The sequence below is a fragment of the Leptinotarsa decemlineata genome, unplaced genomic scaffold (assembly GCF_025532065.1).
Source record: "Leptinotarsa decemlineata unplaced genomic scaffold, Ldec_3_MD MMD2_P_RNA_scaffold_11, whole genome shotgun sequence".
Classification (NCBI taxonomy): Eukaryota; Metazoa; Arthropoda; class Insecta; order Coleoptera; family Chrysomelidae; genus Leptinotarsa; species Leptinotarsa decemlineata.
Window position 1 is genome coordinate 2,931,124 of NW_027412525.1, and position 25,112 is coordinate 2,956,235.

A 25,112-nucleotide genomic window follows, 5' to 3' on the forward strand; every position below is an offset into this window, starting at 1 on the left:
ACAGCTTCTGATGAGAATCACAGTGTTGCAGTGCTAGGTCAAATGGTGTTGGAACCATATAGTTCTACCAGACAAGTAGCAATGCATTGTAACATTTCGAAATCGTCAATAAAACGTATTTTGTCAAAAAAAAATTCCATCCATACAAAATACATTTGGTTCAAGGACTACATCCAGGTAATGATCTTCATCTTTCATTTTTAATAACTAAAATATATTCCCATATTCAGCAGATACTCATAGAAGATTGAACTTCATTGCATGGTTGTCCACCCGTATTTATGATGATGATGATTAGTTTCTGAAAAAAATATTATGGAGTGATGAAAGCCGTTTCCATAACAACGGTATAATAAACAAACATAATTGTCACTATTGGTCTGACGTGAACCCTCATTGGGTGCAAGAAACGAGATTTCAGTCTGTGTGGGGGGTTAATATTTGGTGCAGAATCATTGAAGGTTTTTTGATAGGAGCTAATTTTTTCGAAGGAATTCTCAATGGGGAGAGGTACTTGGTTTTTCTACAACATGCGTTGCCGAATCTCTTGGAGAATTTACCAATACAAACTCGACTGAATATATAGTTTCAACAAGATGGGGCACCTCCACATAATGATAGAATAGTCACCCAATATTTGGATGATACTTTTAATGAGAAATGGATTGGAAATAAGGGTCCAATACCATGGCCAGCTCGAAGTCCAGATATTACTCCACTAGATTTCTTTTTGTGAGGATATATCAAAGACTTAGTTTATATGCGACATCCACAAAATGTAGAGGATTTGAAAAATAGTATCACAAATGTTTGTGCTTCCATAACGCGAGATACGCTTTTAGCTGTCACGAATCGGGAATTACTAAAAAGATGCAATATGTGTATTCTACTTGGAGGGAGGCAGTTCGAACACTTACTAAAATGATTCTTGTTATCACTAATTGATTTCGTTATCATCATGTTAGTCAAGTTAAGGTCAAAGTAAGATATTTTTTATTAATTTGAAACGTTTATTTTAATTTGTACAGAAATACGCAACTAGATAAAATTGAACAGACAATGAAATCATAACTGATGAATTCATTTTATTAAACTCGTATTATTGCATTGATTTTGACTTATTCATGGCCCTCTTTATAATATGCAATGAAATTGCCTTTTTTCATCAGTATTCAAGGAAAACTACAAATGTGCTATACGGCTGAATTCAGAATTTAATGCATATGCCAAAAACGAATCGGAAAATCTAGGTTACCATTTATAAAAATTGGCGTCGGTATCTCTTCGCAAATAAGAGGACCCTTTGACATCAAAATCATCTGCCTTCACGAAATATGGATATTCTCTATCATTTTTCAGATATTTGCCCGCGGAGTTATATATGGGACACCCTGTATATATATATATATATATATATATATATATATATATATATATATATATATATATGGTAACCTCAACATTCTATATATGAATGCCTTATAGGCAGCCATTTTGTGTGATGGTGGATGGTTTTGTGTGATGTAGCAATGGAGCCCGAAACAAAGAACGGAAAATCATATACCAAATAGCGAACGAGAACGGATACACCCAAAAGACAATAGATAAATTAGAAAACAGAATCAAACAAAAAATACAGAACAAGGATCAAGCCACCCCAACAAATAAAACAACACAACGATGGACAGCATTTACGTATGTAGGACACCAAACCAAAAAACTAACAAACGTCTTCAATCCATTGAACATCAACATCACATACAAGCCAAACACGAAAATAACACAAAAAATAAACAGCTTTGTAAAAGAAGAAGACAAAAACCAAACGGGGTATACAGCATACAATGCTCGGACTGCAACAAATTCTATATCGGCCAAACCAAGAAAAAACTGATCCAAAGGTACGATGAACACAAAAAGACATACATAAACCCAATAGTATATAAATCAAACCTCGCAACATACGCCATACAAAACAAACATAATTTCCCCCCACCAGAGAACATAAAACTCACAAAACAAGTCAATAAGGGAAACCGTTTGGACATTTGGGAAAACTTAAACATCCATAAATTTAACAGGAAATTTATCGAGGAACAAGTACAAATCAAAACACAATAAGACCTAACATTCAATATATTAAACAAATCAATACACACTCCTAGAAACAGTAAACCTAGAGAAGATCCAACACAAAGAATAGTACCTGATGTAACCCAAATACAGGCAAATTTACCTAAAGAACCTGGAGTACCTGCATTGAGGCGTTCGGACCGTATAAAAGGACATACAACAGGATGACAGGTTCAGTTTGAGTAGAGCATAGATGATGATCGCACGACCAGCGGTCGAAAGCGCTCGCAGATAATTAAATAGAAGTTATAAAGCTTCAAATCCTTTTTGTGACTTACATTAATATTAAAATACAAAAATACATTAATATTAAAATACAGGAATTCATCACAACTATAGTAATTGCAGCAGCAATTGCTTTTCTCTGCCATGAAACACTTTATCAGAGGTAATTTGTTTGATCTGCTCTTGTAATTTATTATACAGATTTATGGCATTCTACAAAGGGGACTTTTTATATTTCGTTGTCTTATGACTTGGAAGATGCAAAACATCACCATGACGTGTGTTGTAACTGTGCACCGTTTCATTTGTTTCAAGTTCATGGGTGTTAGATCTAGCAAATTCTATACATTTAAGAATATATATGGAGGGAGCTGATAATAATTTTTCCTTAACTAATACTGGTTTACAGCTGTCTCGGTGTTCAATGCTGAAAATTAGTCTAATTATGCGCTTTTGTGCTACGAATACTCTGATGAATTCATTACTGCAACCCCATGCTATGATATTGAGTGATATATATGAATATGCCATAGCAAAATAGATTTCTAGTAGACCTGTTGAGTCCATGCATGATTTCATTTGCCTTAAAGCAAAGAATGTCTTGTTTATTTTGTTGCAGTCACAACCTATATGTTCTCTGTTGATATAAATATGTCCTATTTTATTTCTAGTGGAGTGTGTATGAATACTACTTGTGTAGGTTAACTGATCACTCAGATAATTTGGTAACATATTGTGTTTTGCAATTAGAAATTTAAGAGACACTGTGTCAAACACTTTTGTTAGATCAAAAAATGAAGACATTACAAAATTATTTGAATCCACTTCTTTGTAGGTATAATTAAGTAAGTGATATGTTGCAGTTTCATGTGATCTACTCTTTCTGAATCCATGTTGATCTTTGCACAGTATATTATTTTCTCCCAAATAATTAGTAATCCTGTTGCGACTATTATATTGATAATATTTTCTGAAATAAATATTATTATAATAAATTGGTTAAGGCTTTCGGGGTCGAGATTTTTAGTGTTACTATTTCCATTCGGGTTTGAAGGCCGTCTTAGTTTTTAACTGCATCCTAAAGTTTCACCAGTACAAGTAAGTTATTGGAGATATCTAAACCTTTAAAGAACAATTAATACATTTCTCTCTTATAGTTTGTTCGGGATATATAAAATATATTACATGTTCTTGTGTTATATGAATGAAGATCACTATTTCAAACTAAATATCTGCTAAAATAGGCTGGTTGTATCCCACTCGTAATTTTGAAAATAAAAATCATGCTCAAATAATACATTCTTTTATGCACCGGCTTCCACTGTAGAGTATTCAACATAAATTCAATAAGGGTATACTGGTTGCATCTCAAAATAATTCTCATACCTCGATTTTGTAGTTTCTACAACTGTACCGTTTGATTTTTTGTTGAATAGATACATCAGTGTGGCACAGTAGTCAAAGTTTGGCCTTATTAATAATAATAATAATAATAGGTTTTTATTCCCAGAATGATACAATCAATAAATGTGAACATTTACTGAAACGGGAAAGGCTAAAGATCAGTTGGTTGCATCGAAAGAGGCGACCTCTGTTTTTCATCTTAGGCATCATTATGCAGTTGTAACATGTTAGTCTAGCAAAGGTTGATAAAGATTTTGAAATTCTAGAGAAAAAATACATTTTCTTACATATCTTTCTAATGGTATATTCAGCATGCTTATTCAAATTTAATTGATAGTCTATAATTAATAAATCCTAGGTACTTAATTTCATTTACAATTGTGAGCTGATTATTGAATATGCTGATATCAACCTCATTAATATCAATCTTTCTTTGATTCGAATTTGATGTAACAATCATTGCCTTAGATTTATTGATATTCAATTTGAGTTTATTCACTTGTAGATACATTTTGATGCTTTTTAAAGATATATCGATATTTTGTACAGCTCCTTTTAAATCACAGTTTTTTGTATATACAAGGGTATCGTCACCAAATAAATCAATATGGTGTGAACCAGGTACACAGTTGATATTTATATAAATAATAAATAGCAATGGCCCCAAAACACTGCCTTGTGGTAAATCTATATCATTTCTAATTTGATCTGACATTACATTACAAATTTTACTCCTTTCACTTCTTTCCTCAAGATAACTATCTTCTAACCAGCTTAAAACTTTGCCACTTACACTATAATACTCCAGTTTATTGATTAAATTATTCCTATTGATTGTTTCAAAGGCACGTTTGAAATCTAGAAATAAAGCAACATTATAATCTTTCGTATCAATACTTTATTCCACTCTGTTAGTTGTAACGTTGTTTCGCATGAATGATTCTTGGGAAAACCAGACTGATTTTCGATGAATAAATTATTTTCATTAAAGTATGTAACTAGTTGTTGATATACTGCCAGTTCCAGTACTTTTTCAAATGTTGGAAGACTGTTAATTGGACGAAAATTACTTGCATCACTTGTATTATTTATTTTCAGAATTGGAGTGACTGTACTAACTTTGTACTGGTTTGGAAACAGTCCTGTGGACAAGGAAGTATTTATAAAGTTCAATATTACATGCCCAGACACATCGAAAGTTTCTTTTAGGAATTTACTATTGATAATTTCACTTTTATTTACTTTATCAAGAGAAAAAAATCTTTCGTAAAGATATCATGTTTATTTTTATGAATTGAATAAACCTCTGAAGAAGCGAAACGTAAGGATGCAGTTCCACACTACAACGGCATTCAAACCCAAATGGAGATAGTAACACTATTATTATAATTTTTGTGAGATTTTCACTACAGTTTACAAAACTGCAAGATGTGTTCACACTAACTGAATTCTACCTATTTAGTGCTTTATATACAATAATAATTTGAATTATAATGACTTTCACTTCCTACTCAATGAAAAATGATTTTACAATCTAGGAACAAACTCATTTGATTGGAAATGTGATTAAAAAAAAAACATGGAATTTTTAAAGCAACTAATTACCTACCTACCTCCTACCAAAGACGAGTCTCTTTGATTACTATGTGTCATCACCAGTATCGAATAATATACCTCTTGAAGACCAGTGACAACAGTCTGGTGTAAGTATTTGCATTAACGAATATAATAAATTAATTATGAAAGAAACATTTTCATTTATTACCGCTTTACATTAGTTAACTATAAAATGAAACTGATATTAAAAAAAAACTCATTCAATACAGTTTATTGTATAATTTCCACTATAAAGGGTTTTACAAAAACTGTGACACGTGTTTCGCTATACAATAGCTTTCTCCAGCGTAGTTAAAATAATTATTTCACGCTCCAATAATTTAATAAAACTATCAGATACTTCATGAAAATCCTACAAAAATACAATTACCTCAATCATTTTATTTAAATAATTATTTTAATTACTCTTGAGAAAGCTATTGTATAGCACAATTAAAATAATTATTTCACGTTTGAGAAAGCTACACGAAAAAAAAAAAAGATTTGTTACTTCAAAGAAATTTATTTAGTCTAATTTATTTCATCATTTTGATTAAATATCATTCATTCCAAACGACGTGTGTATTGTATCGATTAGATGATAATTTTGCGGAGACAAAATGAAATTCTCATTTTAATTTCTCTAATATTTCAATTCAAGAAGTCTTTTACTTAGTAAAAGTCATTTCAAAAATAACATTTATTGTGTTCTCAAAATAGTTCGATTGAGTCAAACAATATAATTTCATCAAATCAAAAGTACGTCTGTTGAATGAAAACTTTCCAATTCAATTTAGCAGTATGGGGTGCTGTTTTAACACTGATATATAATTGAATCAGCTAAATATTTATATTTACTTCAACAATACATATCAAAACTCCATCTGATACAAAAAAAAGGGATGAGAGAATCTTCCAAAGAAAGGAAGGAAGTAATCAATTTGAAACTCTATACATGAATGTGTAGATCATACAAAGAAGTAACTTTCAGACACAAACTGAAAGAAAGTCCTCCTGAAACAGCTACTTTCATATAAACATTGAATTACACGAAAGAAAATAATTCTTTCGAAACAAATACTTCTATATGAACACTGAATTATACAGAAGATACTTTTCTCTACTCAGTTTGTATTTCAAACATTTGTTGTGGAATAAGAATCAGATATCATTCACATGAGTTCTACTTTGAATGAATGGTAATAAATTGTACTCACATAGGACACTGTCACCCTCACTGGTATACACCGATGTTCTTTCTTTCCTTGAAAGAAATGGTATAGTTGAAATACTTCTAAGGAATAGAGTGCTGGTCGGCACCATTTGCTTTTTCGCAAGAACCGTAAACTAATAACGAATGGAATAAAAATTGAAAATGTGTTTTGTGTTTTGCAAGGAAATGACGAAGAGGTTTACTGTTTCTTTTTGATTATTATACGTGGATTGAAGTTTTTCAGTGTTTTTACAGGTATGTTGATATTTATATACTTTCTTTCATTCCATATTTTGAAATAATTATGAATAGCATGTTTTGGAAAAACGTACATCGTTTTTTTCAAGCACGTGCCCATACATTTTTCTCAACGGCTATCCTCTATAAAAGTGGCTTTTGAAGTTCTTACTGTTTAATGTAATGACTGAAGGAAAGCTTCGATGTTTTCAATTCTGTTTTATAGTAGAAGTTGTCTAGTGAAATGATTATCATTGAGCGCTAGGTAGGTATGCATACACTGGGTACCTAGTTGACCTTTGATCTTTGGATACGGAGGAATTGGACATTTTCATAGTAAATACAATTATAAGGTGTTTGCCTCAGAAATAGGTGTAGGTATACAATGTCAGCGAAGAACTGTACCTTTATTTCGAATTGTAAATTTCTTACATCATAAATAATTAAATGGCGCCGTAAAGAATGATTTCTGAGGTAAAAGATGGTAAAAGATTTTTCTTTTAAAGAACATTGTGAAATAATCACAGTTTTCTCTTGTATTACTTTATTAAAATTAGTAAGATCGAAAAAGGAAAGTTATTTGTAACATATTTACAGAAATGATGACATCCAACAAAACTGCACGAACTCAAAACATGCAATATAATCTCTTTTATTATTTTTAGACATGGAGGAATTTCTTAATAACTTGGGATTAAATGACCTGATTGGCATTTTTGAAGGTAAAGAAAATACATATATTATTTATCTCCCAGTAATATACTTAAAACACTTACTTTTCAAACAGAAAAATGATGTAACCTTAGACAGCTAAAAGGCTCACTGATGAAGTAATCAAAGAAATAATTCCCTCAATTGGCAAAAGAAAAATGTTCAATCAAGGAAGCAATTGATGGAATAAATTAAGAATCATATATAACAGAGGTATGTCTTTCATTCATAACTTTTATAATGAGTATGTATACCATTATAATTAAAAACTTATTCAGTTTTCTCAAATAACTATATATATATTTTTGCGATTTGCTGTAGATACTTAGTATTATTCAGGTCTGTACCTAAGTAATTAAATTTAGTAAATTTGAAAGCCTGAAAGTTTTGATTGGAGAGCTAAGTAAATTTTGTCACCACACTCATATTTCTAATCAAATTTTTCTATGTTTAAGTACGTCATTGTTTTTTTCCTATTATCAAAAAATAAGGATACCTCTGTTTGTTAAATTGGATTTGTACAAAAGAAATAATTATATTTTTATATTTCTATGAGATAATATCCAAGCTAGTTTATTGCGAAAATGTAGACAATCAGTAATCTCTGTTCTCTTTCATTACTTCAGTGAAAGGTTTCAAAATCGACTCTAATTGTTTTTTAGTAGATATCACCAAGAATAATAATAATAAATAATAAAATAATGTTAATGATTAGGATTAACCATTTGTGAAAAATTTATATTTTTATTTAAATATTTGTAGAAGTCTATTATAATTTATTAATTGTTTGAATAAATTTGTAAATAAAATTTCTCGATTTTTTTTATATTTTGCTTATTCTCATGTTGAAACATTTTCCATGGCGTTTACATAATCAGTATTGAATATGAAATATTATTATATTATCAGCAGCTGATTAAAAAATCGTGATATGTAAGTAAATCAGTAATCACAATTATTCAATGACTTGATCCATTTTGATTGGAGATTCATGTAAATTCAATCACTGACTCTCTGTATTTCTGATTCTGCCGAAAAGTACTTTTCTCAATACTAAAACTACGTAATGCTTTTTACCTACAAACTTCATGTACTAATCGAATCAGCATCAGCAGGAGATGACAACAATCGATGGTCTAATAATTTTTTTTATGGAAAAATATTTGATGGTAAAAAACATATTGAAGTTTTAGAGAAGAGAAAAGTAATTTTCAGTAGAACCGATCTGAAGCTCCATTACTACCAACGAGATGGTGGTACTCAAATTAGTATAATATTTGGTTAATTGAATCCAATAACCAAATTCAAACAAGAGGGAAGGATTTTGATTTGTAACTTTATTTCATTTGGTTCATCATTATTCATACTCATTTTGAACTTTCGAAATGCTCCACTCTATCAGCAAGATACTCACAATGAGGTATAAACATTGTTCGGAAATTTTCCCATTATTAAAACAAGCAAAGTTCTCCATCATCCTGCAGATATGTTATGTTTCTTCAACATAACTTTTACTCAGATAGAAAATACATTCGATTATTTCAATAAGATCCACTATTTCACCCATCTTTAAATTTCGTTTGTTTAATAGAGAATATTCGAATTACTCTAAATCATTCTCGCTATCAATTGGACAAAATATTACTTGAATTCAATGAAGTGAATTTTCTTTCATTCAACAAATCTTTTTTTTTTCGTGTATTGTATAGCGAAACATGTGTCGCGGTTTTTGTAAAACCCTAATTATTGGAAATCACACAATAAACTGTATTAGTGAGTTTCAATATGGATTTTCATCAGGTATGGGCCAGTTCTATTAAATTAATTGAAACTGATACTGCCCAGAGACCACCAAGAAATGTGGATTTTTTATATTTAGATCAAAAGCAACTTCGATATCAATACATTTAGACTATTCCTATACAACCAATTGTAAAAAAGTAATAGAAAAAAGATTATTATCAGTATTGTTATTATAATATTCAACACTAAAACTTGTTATTTTTGTTCCGCTCACCTGAATCCTGGTCCTTTTAGATTGCTGTTGAGTCTTAGACTGGTCGTCGGCTTGACAACTATCTGTATCAGAATCTCTTTGTCTTTTATGTCCAGCTTGTGTAGTTGTCACTGTATTTGAACTACTACTGCTAGTGCCCTGTTCTTGTGTAGGTCCACTACTTGGAGGTTCAACTCGGGGTAGCACTAAAGCAACGGCTTGCGTTTGTGGAGCAGCTTGAACTTGCATGCTGGTTTCATCGTCTTCTGTATCTTGGGAGGACTGAGTAGGAGGAACGGCAACCTGCCGGGGACCCAGCATGGCAGAGCTTGCAGAACTCGTTGCTGGTACATAGTCGGTATGGGAACTAGTGGGACTACTGGACAGAGATTCAATTGTGCTGGAACCAGTAGTGTGAACCTATAAAAAAATTCGGTTGTCATTTTGCTCAGTTTCAATGGTCAAGGTACTTCCAGGCAGTCTATTGATTCTATCACTAAAATATTTAATAATTTACCTGCTTGGGCAGGCTATCGACTTCGGTCGATAGCCAGTTGAGCAAAATTGTAATTTTGTTCAATAAATTACAATTATTAATTAATTAATTTACCTGCTGTTGAGGTGGTACCATGACTGCACTTGGGCTTTGGCTGGTAGGCAATACTGCAACGGTTCTCAATTGAGCTGACATCGGCCTAATACTTGCCAAAGGAGGCTCACCACCACTGCGCCATGGTTGAATTGGCACAGACTGAGTTTGAGTATTTGTTGAATGACCTAAAGCACAGGTTATGAAATGGAGGAATTATTTTCATAGTGCCAACTTACCCGCCATCGGTTTGATATCGGCAGTAGGCCTTTCGGTTGATGATTTTTCTGAAGATGTAGAGCTTGTGCTTGGCTTAGACCCTTGCTGTAGGCCCAACTGTCTCTGTAACTGGCTCACCCTCTGATTCAGACTCTCAAGTTCGGAGGCGAACTTGTCTTTTTCTGCCTGCCTTTCTTCACTGATTTCATCTCTTTCCCTCTCCAAATTCGCGATTTTCTCCAAAAGCTCCGCGTTCTTACTGCTCTCGCCAACTTGTTCACTTCCGTTCGACCTAGCCGGTTTGTCCTTGTTAAGTTCTTCTTTGAGGCTATTGTTTTGCTCTGTTAAACTTACTATCCGTTCTTTAGCGTTTTTGAACAAGGTTTTGAATCGTTCTTCCTTCTCTAAGCTTGATTGCTTGAGACTTTCGATTTCCTTCTTGTAGTTATCTATCTGTTCTGTGCTACTCGTCACTTGTTGATTCAATAAGTCAACAGTGTCTTTGTGAGTTGATTCAAGTTGTGACATGCGCTCTTCCATCTCGGTGCGTTGTTCCTGGAGCAACTGTTCCTGTTTTTCGGCATTAATAGTTGCCTCACTATCATGCTGCTTAGACTGCTGTTTGAGATTCTCAATTTCTTTAGTCTGATCCTCGCACTGTATTTTATATTTTTTGGCTATTTTTCGAATTTGTGCTAAGTTGTTTTTAAGTTCAGTTATTGAAACATCTTTAGCTGCCGTATCTTCAGTTATGATACGATTTTCCTCCTTATATTTGAGTATTTCACCGCTTTGTTGATCTACTGTATTAGTGAGCTGAGTTACCTGAGCCTGAAGACTAGTAACTTCATCACGTAAACGTGCAATTTCCTCGGCTTGTTGATTATTTTGAGATCTCAAACTTCTGAGTTGTTCTTCCAATTTGATTTTGTCTTGTTTCAGAGTATTTATGTCATCATTCAACTTAGTAACGGTGGACCTCTCAATTGTAAGTTGTTTGGCAAGGGTTTCACGCTCAGTTTGAAGTTTTTTCCAATCTTCAGGGTTAGTTCTATTTGTTTTTTCAATAAGCATGTTAGCTCTTTGTCTCCATCTAGTGCACTCCGCACGCAGAGATATATTCTCACTTTGCAGCTGATCTGATTTTGTAGTCAATTCCCTGTTCTTTTCCTGCAATGGAGCTACCTCAATTTCTAATTTATCAGCACGTTCCCTCAATTCAGCCATTTGTGACAATAGGGAGTCACGTTCCTGTCTCAGAGATCTGTTACTGTCCGTTATAGCATTCAAAGTTTCCAATTTACGAAGAACCTCAGCATGTTTAGCAGCAGATACAACTGAAACTTCATGCTTCTGCCTTTCAAGCTCTATAGCAGCTTTAGCTTCCTCTAATTGTTTGTTGAGCATATCGAATTGAGATTTCAACCTCAAATGTTCGGCTTCCACTATATCAGCCTTACTTACAGCTATGTCTTTCTCTTGCCTCAGATACTTTATTATTTTCAATAGTTGTTCAGATGATTTGACATCGTCTTCGCTAAATGATTTATTGAATGAAGCTTCGCTAATAGATTGATTCTGTTGTTCAGTCGCCTGAGCTTGCAATATATTCAGTTGAGTATTCAGAGCTTGAATCTGGTCATGCAACAAACTATTTTGAGAGTCCACGTCTTTAAATCGAGATTCAAGTTCTTCCTTCTCCTTCAAGAATAAGACATTTTGTTGCTCCCAATCACTTTTGATTTGGTTGAGAGCCTCAATGGCTTGAGTCTTGTCATTCTCTAACTTATTAGCATCATCGACTGCTTTGTCAAGGTCTTCTTTCATAGTTGTGAGGGATTGCAGGTCTACAGAATGTAAAGTGACCTCCCTGGCATATTTATTTTCAACTGCTTTCAACTGTTCGATCAAAGATTTGTTTTCGCACCTGGCATTTTCCAGTTGTTCCCTTGCAGTTTTCAAATCCATATTTCTAACATTAAGTTCTTCTTGCAGTTGAGTAGACTTATTCTTGACACTTGCATTTGATATATCCTGGTCATCCAACTGAATAGAGAGTTCTCCCTCTAATTCCGAACACTTTTCTTGCAGTTCCTTAACAAGGGATGTTTGTTTCTCAATTTCCTGGCGCAGCAGTTCATTCTGATCGAGAACATCCTTAACTTGTTTCTCTGAAGCTTCAGCAACATTGAAATACTCGTCGGATGCCTCTTTAGCTGTTTTCAGTTTAGTTTTCAGGGAGTTTATTTCTGCATTAGCGTCAGCCAATTGCTGTTCAATTTCTCTCATCTTACGTACTTCTGCGTTTGTGTCAGGAACAGTAAAAAGACCCATTTTCATTTTTTTGCTTAATTCTTCAATTTGATTAGTTTTTAATACAATTTCTTCTCGGGCTTCAGCTACTTCCTTACGTAGCTTCTCCGCTTGTTCGCGTTCTTCTTCCATTCGCTTTTGAGCAGCTTTACTTTGTTTTTCCAGATGATCGGAAAGTTGCCTGAAATGATCTTGTTCTTCTTGAAGCCTCCTGCGCAAAGCAGAACATTCTCTATGCGCCTCGTCCAGTCTACTTTCCAATCTCAACTTTCCTTCTGCGTCCGTTCTTTCCAAAGTAGCTTTTATCAACTCAATATTTGACTTAATCAAATTTTGCTGGTATGAGTCACGTCTCAAAGATTCTCTTTCTTTCAAGAGTCTTTGTTCTGCATCTTTGAGAAGAGCATTTTCTTTCTGCAGATTGGCAAGCATAACTTCAGCTTTGGAAAGTTTTGTTTGGGACTGCAAAGTCTCGTCTTTCAGGTATGTGGCAGCCTGTTCGTGTTTGATTATTGATTCGCTATAGATTTTGTTTTGTTTTTCCAATGCAGCTACTTGCTTTTTATAAATTTCCACGTTATTCTGTAATACCTTGAACTTTTCCTCATTGAGATCAGCATGAGAGCTTAGTTTACAGTTTAACCTTGTCAGTTCCTTAACTTCCCCACGCATATTTTCTAATTGTTCTAGCAATATTTTTTCATTAGCGGACTTTTCCTTACGGTAAGTTTCGTTCTCTTCCTTGAGATGTTCAACTTGTTTATTCAATTTCTCTACCTGATTTTCTAAGTCCTGAATCTTTTCTTCAAATTGAGTGTCAGAATCTGTTTGCATTCTGGTTTCCCCATTTTCTGGGAGAAAAGTACGTTCCAATTGTGACGGTACTTCTTCTCCTGAACCTTTGACAGCCTGGGTATATAAGTTTTTGTACATATCTCTCTGGTTGCGTAGAGTTACCATCATTTTATTCTGACGGTCACGCTCTTCGAGAAGTTCATTTTGCGACTCTCTCAAATCTTCCAGTTTCATCTTGAGATTTGCGATAGCAGCAGGGTCTATATTTTCAACTTCCTCTTGACGCTCTGTAAGTTCCCTAACCAGAGCCAGAAGTTTCTGGTTCGTAGCTTGTAATTCAGATATATCATTGAAAGTCACCAGTTTCTTTGTTATAATGTCTGCTGAGCTGATGCTGTCACTCAGGTCATTATCAGTTGAAGTAGAGGAGGAACCAATGCGAGAATGTTCCACCTCTTGCAGTAAATGTACAACTTGGCGAGACAAATCCGCGACTTCTTTTTTCAGCCTCTCGTTTTCTCTAGCCGTCACGCCTTCCAGTCGTTTGCATTCAGCATTGGACTCCCGAAGTTCTTGAATCTCTCTTAAAAGAGTTTCATTAGCATCTTTGAGGGCATCATTAGCGTCTAGTGTGTTACTATAATCTTGACGCAGTTTCTTTATTAGTGGTCCTTTCTCTTCAATTTCTCTCACGATGCATGTGATGTAATTATTGAGTCTTGCACATTCTTCCTCTTTATTTGTAAATTGTTCCGTGACAGATACATAGCGAGAGTAAACTTCGCTATAAGACATTCCAGATTTTATCAACTTCGAAGCAGAGGACACGTTTGGTGACAATCCTAAACAGAAAACATAGATTTGCCAAACGAAATAAATAAAATTACTATATTTCTGAACGATTTTCAATTCCCTGTTTTTTGCTTATTTGGCTAGCGATGATGATTTGAAAACTATAAATATTCCTACTTATTTCCTAGCTACTAAGTTCTGTAGACAAAAATATGAATACAGTGGCGTTGTCATTTTATGTAAAACAAATCTTAGACCCAAATATTTGAGATCTTGGAAATTTTAATGTTGAACTCAATTCTAGATTTTGTGGTATATGGACGTAAATGTTTTTCAAAAAAATATTGATGCTCTATTATCTCGAGAAAAGAAATAAAATCAAGTGGGTCCTCGACTATTTTAATATCGGCTTCAATCAAAATGCTTATTAGAAATTACTATCAGTATGCAGTAGGGTGACAGCAAAAAATCGATATGGGAATTTTGTTCGTCTGGACCCCACAAAACTATTCCCCTTTCTAGATATTAAGATAGTCAAAATTTGAGCTCGATTACACGACGTTAAGCCGTGCAGCTCGGTGCTCAAGATGTGAAAAAAGCTAATGTTGTTCTTCAAAATTTATATTCTATAATTGTTGTTATATCAAGTCAAACCGAGTAACAACAGCCTTTAGCCCCAAAAACGTGACCTGGTACCACTAGGAATATACTTTCATACATTTTGTTATCAAGCGGTAAATTTTTCTTTTTTTAGTATGTTTTTGAGTTTAAAGTAGAAATATAATAAAAAAACAAGTAATATTGATAAGTCTAATGAAATTTTTTGTTTTAAAATATAAAAATCAGGTACCTATATAATTCATACAAAACAGACACAGAAAAGATGCAGATGTAGTACCTACATGAGTTGATAATTTTACATAGTTACCTAATCTATTCTAGAGTTTTTGTTAAAGTAGTTTTTGTAACGTCAGGATATAATGCTTGGCATTTGCTTACAACTTGCAAGACATGTTGCTTTTGGTCTTCATCTTTTGTCAAAAGGCTGCTAAAGACGGTTATTAATTCAACACCATGATCAGCCATATCATCAACTACTTTTAATGTTGTGACAATTTTCAATCCTTCTTGGAAGTCATTATTTTGAGGCCAGGTGTTTGGATGTTGTCTTAGGAAATCTGTTTTTATATTAAATCGGTCAAATAATGTAAACGTTTCTTTGGTAAGTAAATTTACCAATCCTCCATAAACTGCTTCTTTTAATTCTTCTTTCCTAACTTTTGTATTTACAACCCTTGCCTGTTCTGATCGTTCATTTGTGCTACTTAGCAATTTATAAGCCATTAACAACTTTTCATCGTATGTAATGGCGGGCTTGTGATGCACTGTTTGGAACCTTTGGCGTAGTAATGAATATTACTGGAGTTTTTTTCCAACACCAAAACGTTATTTCAACACCTCAACACGTGTTTCGATCACCAAGTGATCATCTTCAAGAGGAAGATCTTCCTCATTCCGTGAAAATGTCTGCATCTTTGATACCTGAGAGTACTCTCTTCTAGTATGTTTTATCGTAAAAATGGGTTGTTCTGAGTTTCATCATTCTACCTCGATTATTACGGAAGATACGGGGGTGTTTCATTGAGAAGTGAGAAGTGAGATTGCAAAATTCTATCACTGTAACTTTCATTTGATAATCTACCCAACATCTGCCCCGCTGGGAACCAAATCAGGTTTTTAGAGTTCAGCAGATCCGTACTCTTACCATCTGACCTGAAAGTCCACTCACCATACAAACTAATCAGCTTCATTAAAAAGCTGGGTTTATTTGGTCGAGAGTGAATAGGTGTGTGCTATAATAAACCCTTGCGGGTTGCGGTGGAGGGTCGAATAGACCCACTCATTTTGGAACTAACCTAACCTACCTAACATACTCATTACTAGTGCAGCTGATGTGATCTCAATATGTTCATTATTCTCATATCCTTTTACATGAAGTATTTTGAATTTTCAAAGAAAGGAAGTAATTCAATGAATAACAATACAAACTGTATACATCATCCGTAAATGCTTCTTTCAAATAAAATGAGGACAGCCCATTTAAAACAATTATTCCCTTGATAGTATTACTAAATATAGAAACCACTTTTCTCATTTAAAAAAATGCAGAATGAAAAATAAAAGATCATCCTGGAAAATGATACATCTATTTGATCACATTGATTTCGTCAACTCATAATTTTAATATGTCAAAGAGTTACAGCACAGTAGATAAGTTGAAAAGACGCGAAGGAAAACAAATGTAAATTTGTTAATTTTCAACATTCAAAATATGTAATTTTTTCAATATTAAACTTGCTAAGAATAGCTACAAGAACGAAATAAGATCTATAAACAGTACCTTCAATGTCTTTTTGCAATTGGTCAGTCTTTGTGGCATCAATTATTTCATTTGCAGTCTCCAGTTCTTTTTTCAGCAGATCAATACACTCATTTTTTCTGAGAAGGATTTCTTCATGAGCTAGTTCCGATTCCTTATGCTTAGTTTCAAGTTGTCCATACTGCTCAGTGGCAGATCTCAACAACTCTTGAAGCTGAAATTATTCAAATCAACAATAAAAGCACATTCATGTTTGATAAACTGAAAATACAGTTGATTACACTTTTTATGTTACAGCATTTCATAACAGTTGATGATTTTGCCATTGGATTTATTCATTAAATTCAATTTAATGATATTCATCAATTGGATAATTTCCCAGGCTCAAGTAATTTCGAATTTTTCTTTATAACATTCATATTTTTGCCAATCAAGAAATTGTTTATTTCAAAGACGTGAATTACAAGCTCATGAAAGTACTATTCAAAACCCTCACTTTTTCCAATTACTCCTATACGGAAGGATCTTTTAAATTCCTATCAGAAAACGACTATTTCGCAGACAGATACCACGACAGACATTGAACTATATCTGACAGACATTTAAACAAATTTTCTCCCCGAAGAAATTCTTGCCGATACTTCCTTCTTGCATGAAGAAACTTGAACAAAGTTTGTTTGGAAACTTACTTGAATATCTGTTGGATATTATTCATTATCCGTCATAGCAGTATTTAAAAATTTTCTGTCAATTTATAATGATATAATAATATATTTATAATATTGAAGAAACTTGTGAAAACATCTTAAATGAAATTGCTTTTTTAAAAACTATTACTTTTCACTAAGATCTGCCTTGGTATAATGGTCAAATCAGAAGGTTGAGTAAAGAGAGATATTATGATTACAAGCTTGTGAAAACATCTTAAATGAAATTGCACCTTTAAAAACAATTACTTTTCACCAAGAAGATATGCCTTGGTATAATGGTCAAATCAGAAGGTTGAGTAAAGAGTAATTTGCAAAATTATAAAAATAAACGTTATGCTGTCGTGAATATTATTAAGGTGAAGGTGAATTTTATGTTAATCAGATTGACAGCAACAAATATAACCCACGAATATTACTGGAGTTTTTTCCCAACAACAACAAGATTAAAAATTTTAATCTTCCCCTTTGAAGATTAAAAATTTTAATCTTCCTTTTTGAAGATGATCACTTGGTGATCGAAACACGTGTCGAGGTATTAAAAATAACTATTTGGTGTTGGGAAAAAACTCCAGCAAAGCAAACTACACCAAAGGTTCCAAACAGTGCATCATAAGTAAATATAACCCACATTTAATGTGAAAAACTCTAAAAAAATTAATCAATATAAAATAGTTCACTAATTATTTTGAAAATGGTATTCAATTTGAACAAAATAATCAAAAAGTTATCATTAGAGAAAAACAGGAATTGGCTACTTGTTTCAATTCATTTTCTAAAGAGTGTTATAGACATTGTTTCTGATATTGGATTTACCTGTCACATTGACTACGTTGATGAAGAGGGTTTCAGTGATTTTAAAATACCAACTCTCCAAGAACTGAAAGTAATTGTATCCAATTTAGCAAAGGATCACAAGTAGATGCACTATCGAGCAAAATTATAAAGAGTAGCTTTGAAGTAATTGGACATGTGTAGTATCATTTTGTGAATACCTCATTACAAAATGGTAAGTTTTCCAGATGATTTGAAAACCAGTACAGGTATGCCTATCGAAGAAGTTCCTAACACAAAAAAAATCTGATGAATACCGGCCAATTAACACTTTACCCTATGCTGAAAAACTGTTAGAATCAGTAGTATATCAACAACTATTGGAATATTTTATAAAAAAAAAACACAAACCAATTTGGTTTTAGATCCAACCATTCATTCGAATCCACACTTTAGCCTACGATTACTGAATGGAAAGATAAAATGAGTAAAGGCATGAACACTGTAGCAGTCTTTTTAGATCTGAAACGTGCTTTTGAAACTGTTAATCGTGAAATATTAATTGAAAAATAAAAAAAATATGGCAAGAAAGGAAAAGTACTTGATTGGATCAGTGATTACCTCACAGAAAGGAAGCAGATAACCAAAATTAATAAGTTTGTTTCAACAGCAATAAGCGTAGACCATGGGATTCTGCAGGGAAGTATTCTAGGGCCATTACTATTCTTAATCTACATTAATGATCTCAGCAAATGTTATGAATGTGATTATGAACATTATTTTGCTGATGATGTCCTAATATTGGTTGGTGATAAAAATATAGATGAAGCTATTCAAAAAATGAATAAAGCATTAAATAATACTGCTACGTATTTATAAACTAATAAATTGAAGCTAAATGTCAAAAAAACAAAGGCTATGATACTTACTACACCGTTCAAGTACAGAAAATTAAATTTAAATCAAATTGAAATAAAAATAGAAAATGACAAAATTGATCTTATGACTGAATTCAAATATTTAGGATTTATTTTGGACGAGCATTTATCAATGAATAACCATTTTAATTACATACAGAAAAAAAAATTGAAAAAATTATATTTTTTACAAGAGTGTCCGAACACTTAACTATGCAATCACGAATAACAGAAAATAATAGCATTATACAACCACATTTCGAATATTGTCCCACACTACAGAAACTACAGAATAGTGCAATGAGTATTATTTTGAGATGTGACAGGCGTACCCCTATATCTTTAATGTTAAATACTCTAGAATGGTTATCTATAGAAAGTAGGCTTACATATTTGAGGATGATATATATTTACAAAATGTTGCATAACCTACCTTTCAACTTTGACAAATTTGTGATTTTCAATAATCAAATCCACCAGTATAATACTAGAATAAGAAATATTGGTATGTAAATAATCAAACTCTTCTACCAGTTTTTTCTGTTTGAAGGGAAAATTTTTTGGAAAAATGGATTCAACTTTCAGGTACTCACACACTGTCTATCAGACCGTGATTGGCACATTATTCATGATTTTATGGAAGTAAGCTTCTATGATTAGTAGCTCCCTTACTATTCCTTATCAAGATACAGGGCAGTTGTGTGTGTTTGTGGTGTGTTATAATATAATAACTACAGTGAACTCCGAACTAAGACTGGGTAACTATTGGTGCATATATTTTTCTTTTAACAGATATTTTATAAAAAGTGGTATTTATTTCACTAGGTAATATTTTTTCTGAAATCAAGCCCAATTTGTTACCAAATAGTATGAAACTTTTGCAAGAAAAATTAAATTATTGTACCCATCTGACAGACTACAGCAACAACTGGGTCTAAACTACTGAAAAGTTCTAGGTCAAATTATCAACTGTTATCTAAGGAACAACATATTCAAGTTAAAAACAAAAATGATCATAAATCTATACCTCTGACAAAGCTTCTTTCAATTCGTTAGCATGCTGTTGACTCTCCTCATACATGGATTGGTAGGCATTTGCCATTTTGGTTTTAGCTTCAATTTCGAAGGCATAAGATTCATTCATTTTAGCATCTACTTCTCGTTGATCCATCATTTTCTGAGACAGTTCTTCATTTCTAGCAACCATGTTGTTGTTGATATCAGTTAAAGACTTTATTTGTTCCAATGCAACTGACAACTCTTGAGTTTTCTCAGTTAATTTAGTTTCCAACTGTATGCAACGAGATGTATTGTCACGTCGCATATTGAGTAATTCCTCAGTACGTTGATTCAGTTCATCAGTTAAACTTTGTACTTGACTATTAAGAAGAGACCTTTCCTGTTCCATTCTTTTTTCACGATATTCTAGGGTTATTTTCATTGATGCCACCTCATCAGCTTGTGCTAGGGCTTCACATTTGGCATTCACAGCTGTTTCCAACTGTTTGGTTAAACTATTGATATCAGACTGTAACCGCTCCACTTCAGAATTACGACGCTGAATCATCTTGAGATGCTCGTCTCGTTCATCCAACGCTAAGTTTCGTTGATGACGATATTCAGCCGTTTCAGCTTCTAGAACATTGCATTGTGTGTGTAACTTACTGACTTCTGAACTTAAAGTGGCAAGTTGCAACTCTTGTTCTTCTATGGTTTTTGCTGCTACTTCTAGTTTGGTCTTCAAAATTTCAGCTTCGAGTTCTAGTTTTTCACTGCATGTTTGATTTTCTCCATGAGTCTGTTCTGTTAATATGAAAGGAATATATTTTAGAAAAGGTGATCCTCTCTTTCATTATATGTTTTCAGATCAAAAGAGTGACTTACCCAAATTGAAGCATTTTGTTTCTAAAAGAGCCTTAGATGTGATGAATTCATCAAACTTTTCACTAACAAATTTTGATATCTTCACTCCTATCTCTGTAGGCACCGATTGCCATTCTCCTTCACTAACTACAGAAGCAAAAATAAAAGAGCCCTCCATTTTCACTATGGAAATGTACACTTAAGAATAGTTATTCAGAACATCTGAAATATTTCACATTTAACTAAATCCAAATTTATTCACAAGAAAACTCCGCATTTAACATACATTTTGCACAAGCGGTACTTCGTGAATAGCGAATAAAAAAGGACGAAAAAGAAAACATACCAACATGCCGGTAGAAAATTCGGTTAGCAAAACTGATTCTTGCCAACTTAACGTATTATATTGTAAAAATAATTTGATATATTCAATTTTTCTAAATGCTAATAATATCTCTAACTATTAATTATACGGAGTACTGAATTGAATTCTACAGATTGTAAGATTTTCAATATCCTATAAATATTGCATATCGGTCAAGAATTAAATGTTTTAACTTTTTTGTGATATCTACAGAGGTGGTGACACTGATGTTATGGGGTCATTCCTTTATTCATTTCCAGACCACAGAATACCTTAAGGCACCCAATACCTTTCACCCAGCACGGAATAAAAAACATGAACTTGTCTGTGAATTTACAGTTATAATAATTGTGAATTTATAGTTATAATTATGAGTTCTCAGTTACAATTTTAAAATGTCAATTTCACAGTAATAACTGTGCGTCTGTAGATAGATTAACTAGCCAAAGCTATATTCAACTGATAAATTCACAATACATATGTTTTTTTCAGTTTCAGTTGTACTAGTTGTATTCAACTCTGGTTAGCTTACACGTTAGCTTTACGATTATATACTGAATAAATTTGCAATAAATCCAAAGTACTGAGTGCAAAGTGTATATGTGAGAAACTCGCCGTGTATAGAGGCTGGTCAATATTATGGTTATTAGTGTGAATTTACACTTGTGAGTGTAAATTGATACTCAGTTGCAGCTCAGTGTAGGCCTTTTTTAACAGTAGGTTATTGTAATGATTTATCTTTATGTTGGCCATCGTGACTAAATGACAAGTGACAATCGTCGACAACGAATTTTTAACGTCGTATTGTCAAAAATGGCATCTTTTCTATTTTGTCTGTTGTAAGTCAAATATTTGAAATAAATTGGAAATGAAACCTTTATTATTGTTAGAAAATAAGGAAAAAGTATGTCCAATGTCATAGGGACAAACACAAATAAAGGACGATTCACTTCAGTGGACGGTTCAACACAATTCAACACCTGTGCCCAAGAACAGGAGGTGAATGATCTTAAAGAATTTCTAAAGCTTGAACAAGAAAAGTATGTACAATATAAAGTTATTTATGATACATTGGAAGAATATATTAATGAAGCAGGCGGGGTTGATGATAACTTGAGAGCAAAAGTACGGAGTATAATTCTCAGTGAAAGTTTGGCACAGACCTCAATATTGGAATTCAATTCATTTGATGAAAGTAATATCTCAGTATTAGGAGCAAATGATACAGAATGTTCGAATCTGACATATCCAGAAGGAAATTTATTACAAAAGAAGCTAAATCTAAAACTTATTGAAAAGCATCAGAATCTTGCCCAAGAGTTTCATAAAGTTACCAATAGAGATTTGCAAAAATCACTTGAAACAAGACAAGACTCAACTTCTCTACAGCTATCTTCTGAAGATAAAGTTCAGCTTGACTACAAAAATAAATTGACTATTGAACAAGAGCTGTATGTGAAAAACTTGATCAGTTTATCAGAATTATTAGAAAAAATTGCTGATTTGAGGCTGAAAAGTCTTCCTGATATTATTGAAAAGAAAGTTGACGAATGTCAAGTTGAAGAAAAAATAAATCACTTGAAATTTCTTTTATCTAATGTAAAGTGTCGTGTGGATGTTTTCACGGAAACAAGCTGCTCTCTTAAGGCCTATAAAGACCTTATTAAGGACATCCAGAACCAACAGGAGGATTACAAGAAGCAAATCCAGCAATTGAACGAGCTCAAAGAAAAGTATAAGCAGGTTTCTTGTAAACAGTATGATGATATTCTCAAGTCATATATTCAGTATAAAGCTTCAATTGAGAAAAAAAGAATTCTTTATGATTGCCTCAAGAGCTAACATGATGTAAATATTCACAATTTTAGTTTATAAGGCAAGCATATGAAATGTAAGGATTTTTTTAAAAGTGTACTGCTTACATAAATAATTGTATTTGCATCTTGAACTTTTTTTTTGTAAAAAGCAAAATACATCAATAACTTTTAAAAATACTGCAATATGAATATAAATCTATTGAATTCACTGAAACTGTTTTTTTTATAGACGGCAACTGTCATCACTGATTTAACATTTTTTGAAAGGAACATTGAAAGTATACCTGTTCTTCAGTATTGTGATTAAGACCCCAAGGAATTCAATCCAATTTTCAAGGAGATCAAAGTTCAAATTGAAAGGGGTTTATTTTTAGGAGAGAAAATTTTTTGGGAAAGGTTTTGGTCATCTACTTCATTTTTTTATATAAAGATGCTAGAAGACCAATGCCTTTCTTTTCCAGAGATCAAAGTATTCAACATACCTAGTCAGTAAAGTAACGTGGATATTTCCAGTTGAAAATAAGAATGTAAATATTTAAATGTTATAGATTTCATGTACACTTGTAATTATTAGAAATTGCTAACCTGAAATTCTTGAAAATATTGTTGAAGAACTTTGATGAAAAAATAAACCACTAAAAGTACCTTCTGTCTAATGTTGAGTATATGTATATTTTCACTGAAACAAGCTCTTCTCTCAAGGCCTATAAAGACCTTATTAGGAATAATTAAAACCAGCAGGGGGATTGTACAAAGCAAATGTAGCAATTCACCATTCTCAAATAAAGTATAAGCAAATTTCTTGTAAACAGTATAATCATATCTTTTACCCAAAAAGGCACAAATAATACTTCAAGTGATGGTGTAACTACTTTAGATCCAGTGACCCAACTTTCCTTTTTTGGAATTATAATTTACTCAAAGTTGGACTGGAAGATAGATAGATAAAGTGACAACACAAATGTCAAGGTACTGCTATGCCCTCAAAATAATTACACAAAATAAATCTACTGTTAGCATATAATGGTTATATTCAGAGTCACATCAGATATGGCATTATGTTCTGGGGAATGTCTCAGAAATTCAACCTTTCTCAGAGAGAAAGCTGTAAAAAAATATTTGTAGAGAAAAAAATATCAACACTAACAGGTCTTTATATTTATCTGTGATATTTGTCAAAGAAAATATATCTCTTTTTGCGACTCATGCTAGTAACCATACCCACAACACACGAAACAAAAATAACCTTTTGAATAAAGACACATTTGACCTATCTTCAAAAAAATATACCTTTTTCAATTATTAATATTTATAACAAGATACCTGAATCTCTCAGAACTTTATCTGCTATGATCATGAAGAATAAATTAAAAACTTTGCTTTTCTCCAAAGCTTATTATTCGATGGAAGAATTCTTCAATGATAATTTAAACTGATGTTCGCGTTGAATATTTCATGTTGTATCATTCTCATTCTGCATTGCGATGTAGTTTAGTCTCTTTTGAACCCTACATATAGATATAGATGTATATATTCGTGTTCCGTATCTAATATAATAATATTACATTAAGTATATCGACTGTGATAACCTTGTCATTCATACATCTGTGGTCATTCATATTCTTAACCAATATTAATGACACTGCCTCATGATTTTCTATTACTTCTATAATGTTCTCTGATGTTCTCAATTTTCATTAATGACATTGGTTCATGCTTTCAACATAGTCATTATCTATTATACACCGATGATTTGAAAATGTATTCTCCGATAGAGCAGAAATTACAACAAGTACTTCTCCAACAAGACACCTATCGTTTATCTATGCAACATATATTCATTATAAAGCGTTAGTTGACAAAAAATATTTTCATCATCACAAAGATGTCAATATAATAATAACTGGAATTTACAGGTGAAAACACAGTCTCAATTTCTATTTTTCAGGTTTATCCAACCAATCTACAGACAACACTGTGGGTTATGTACTGTTTTCAACCATACATAAAGTGTGGTATTTTCTGCTGTCAAATTATATTGTACGATAGATAGGCTGAAGAAACCTA

At 32.6% G+C, this 25,112-nt stretch overlaps 2 protein-coding genes across 10 annotated transcripts in view; one reads left to right on the forward strand and one right to left on the reverse strand.

Annotated features, from left to right (window-relative positions):
- The window catches only part of Mgtor (nuclear basket protein megator), a 48,174-nt gene extending 26,975 nt beyond the window's left edge, over positions 1-21,199 (reverse strand). For 5 of the 9 annotated variants that reach the window (XM_074169717.1, XM_074169732.1, XM_074169731.1 and 2 more), the window contains exons 1-6: positions 20,886-21,199; positions 20,029-20,804; positions 16,625-16,817; positions 10,344-14,273; positions 10,126-10,292; positions 9,537-9,935 (exon numbers count right to left, since the gene is read on the reverse strand). In XM_074169717.1, coding sequence (XP_074025818.1) covers positions 9,537-9,935; positions 10,126-10,292; positions 10,344-14,273; positions 16,625-16,817; positions 20,029-20,804; positions 20,886-21,042 — 5,622 coding nt within the window. In that variant the 5' untranslated portion in view covers positions 21,043-21,199. The remainder of the gene's footprint in view (positions 1-9,536; positions 9,936-10,125; positions 10,293-10,343; positions 14,274-16,624; positions 16,818-20,028; positions 20,805-20,885) is intronic. The other 4 variants (XM_074169712.1, XM_074169727.1, XM_074169722.1 and 1 more) reach the window with 1 other exon arrangement.
- Positions 21,200-21,995: 796 nt separating this feature from the next.
- On the forward strand, positions 21,996-23,253 carry LOC141480048 (uncharacterized). The gene has a single exon (XM_074169736.1). The coding sequence runs from the start codon at positions 22,135-22,137 to the stop codon at positions 23,068-23,070; it is 936 nt and encodes a 311-aa protein (XP_074025837.1). The 5' UTR covers positions 21,996-22,134; the 3' UTR covers positions 23,071-23,253.
- Positions 23,254-25,112: the final 1,859 nt, after the last annotated feature.

What these genes read in the sequence shown, in the direction of transcription:
- LOC141480048 (XM_074169736.1), top strand. Translation starts at nt 22,135, where the DNA reads ATGTCCAATGTCATAGGGACAAACACAAATAAAGGACGATTCACTTCA.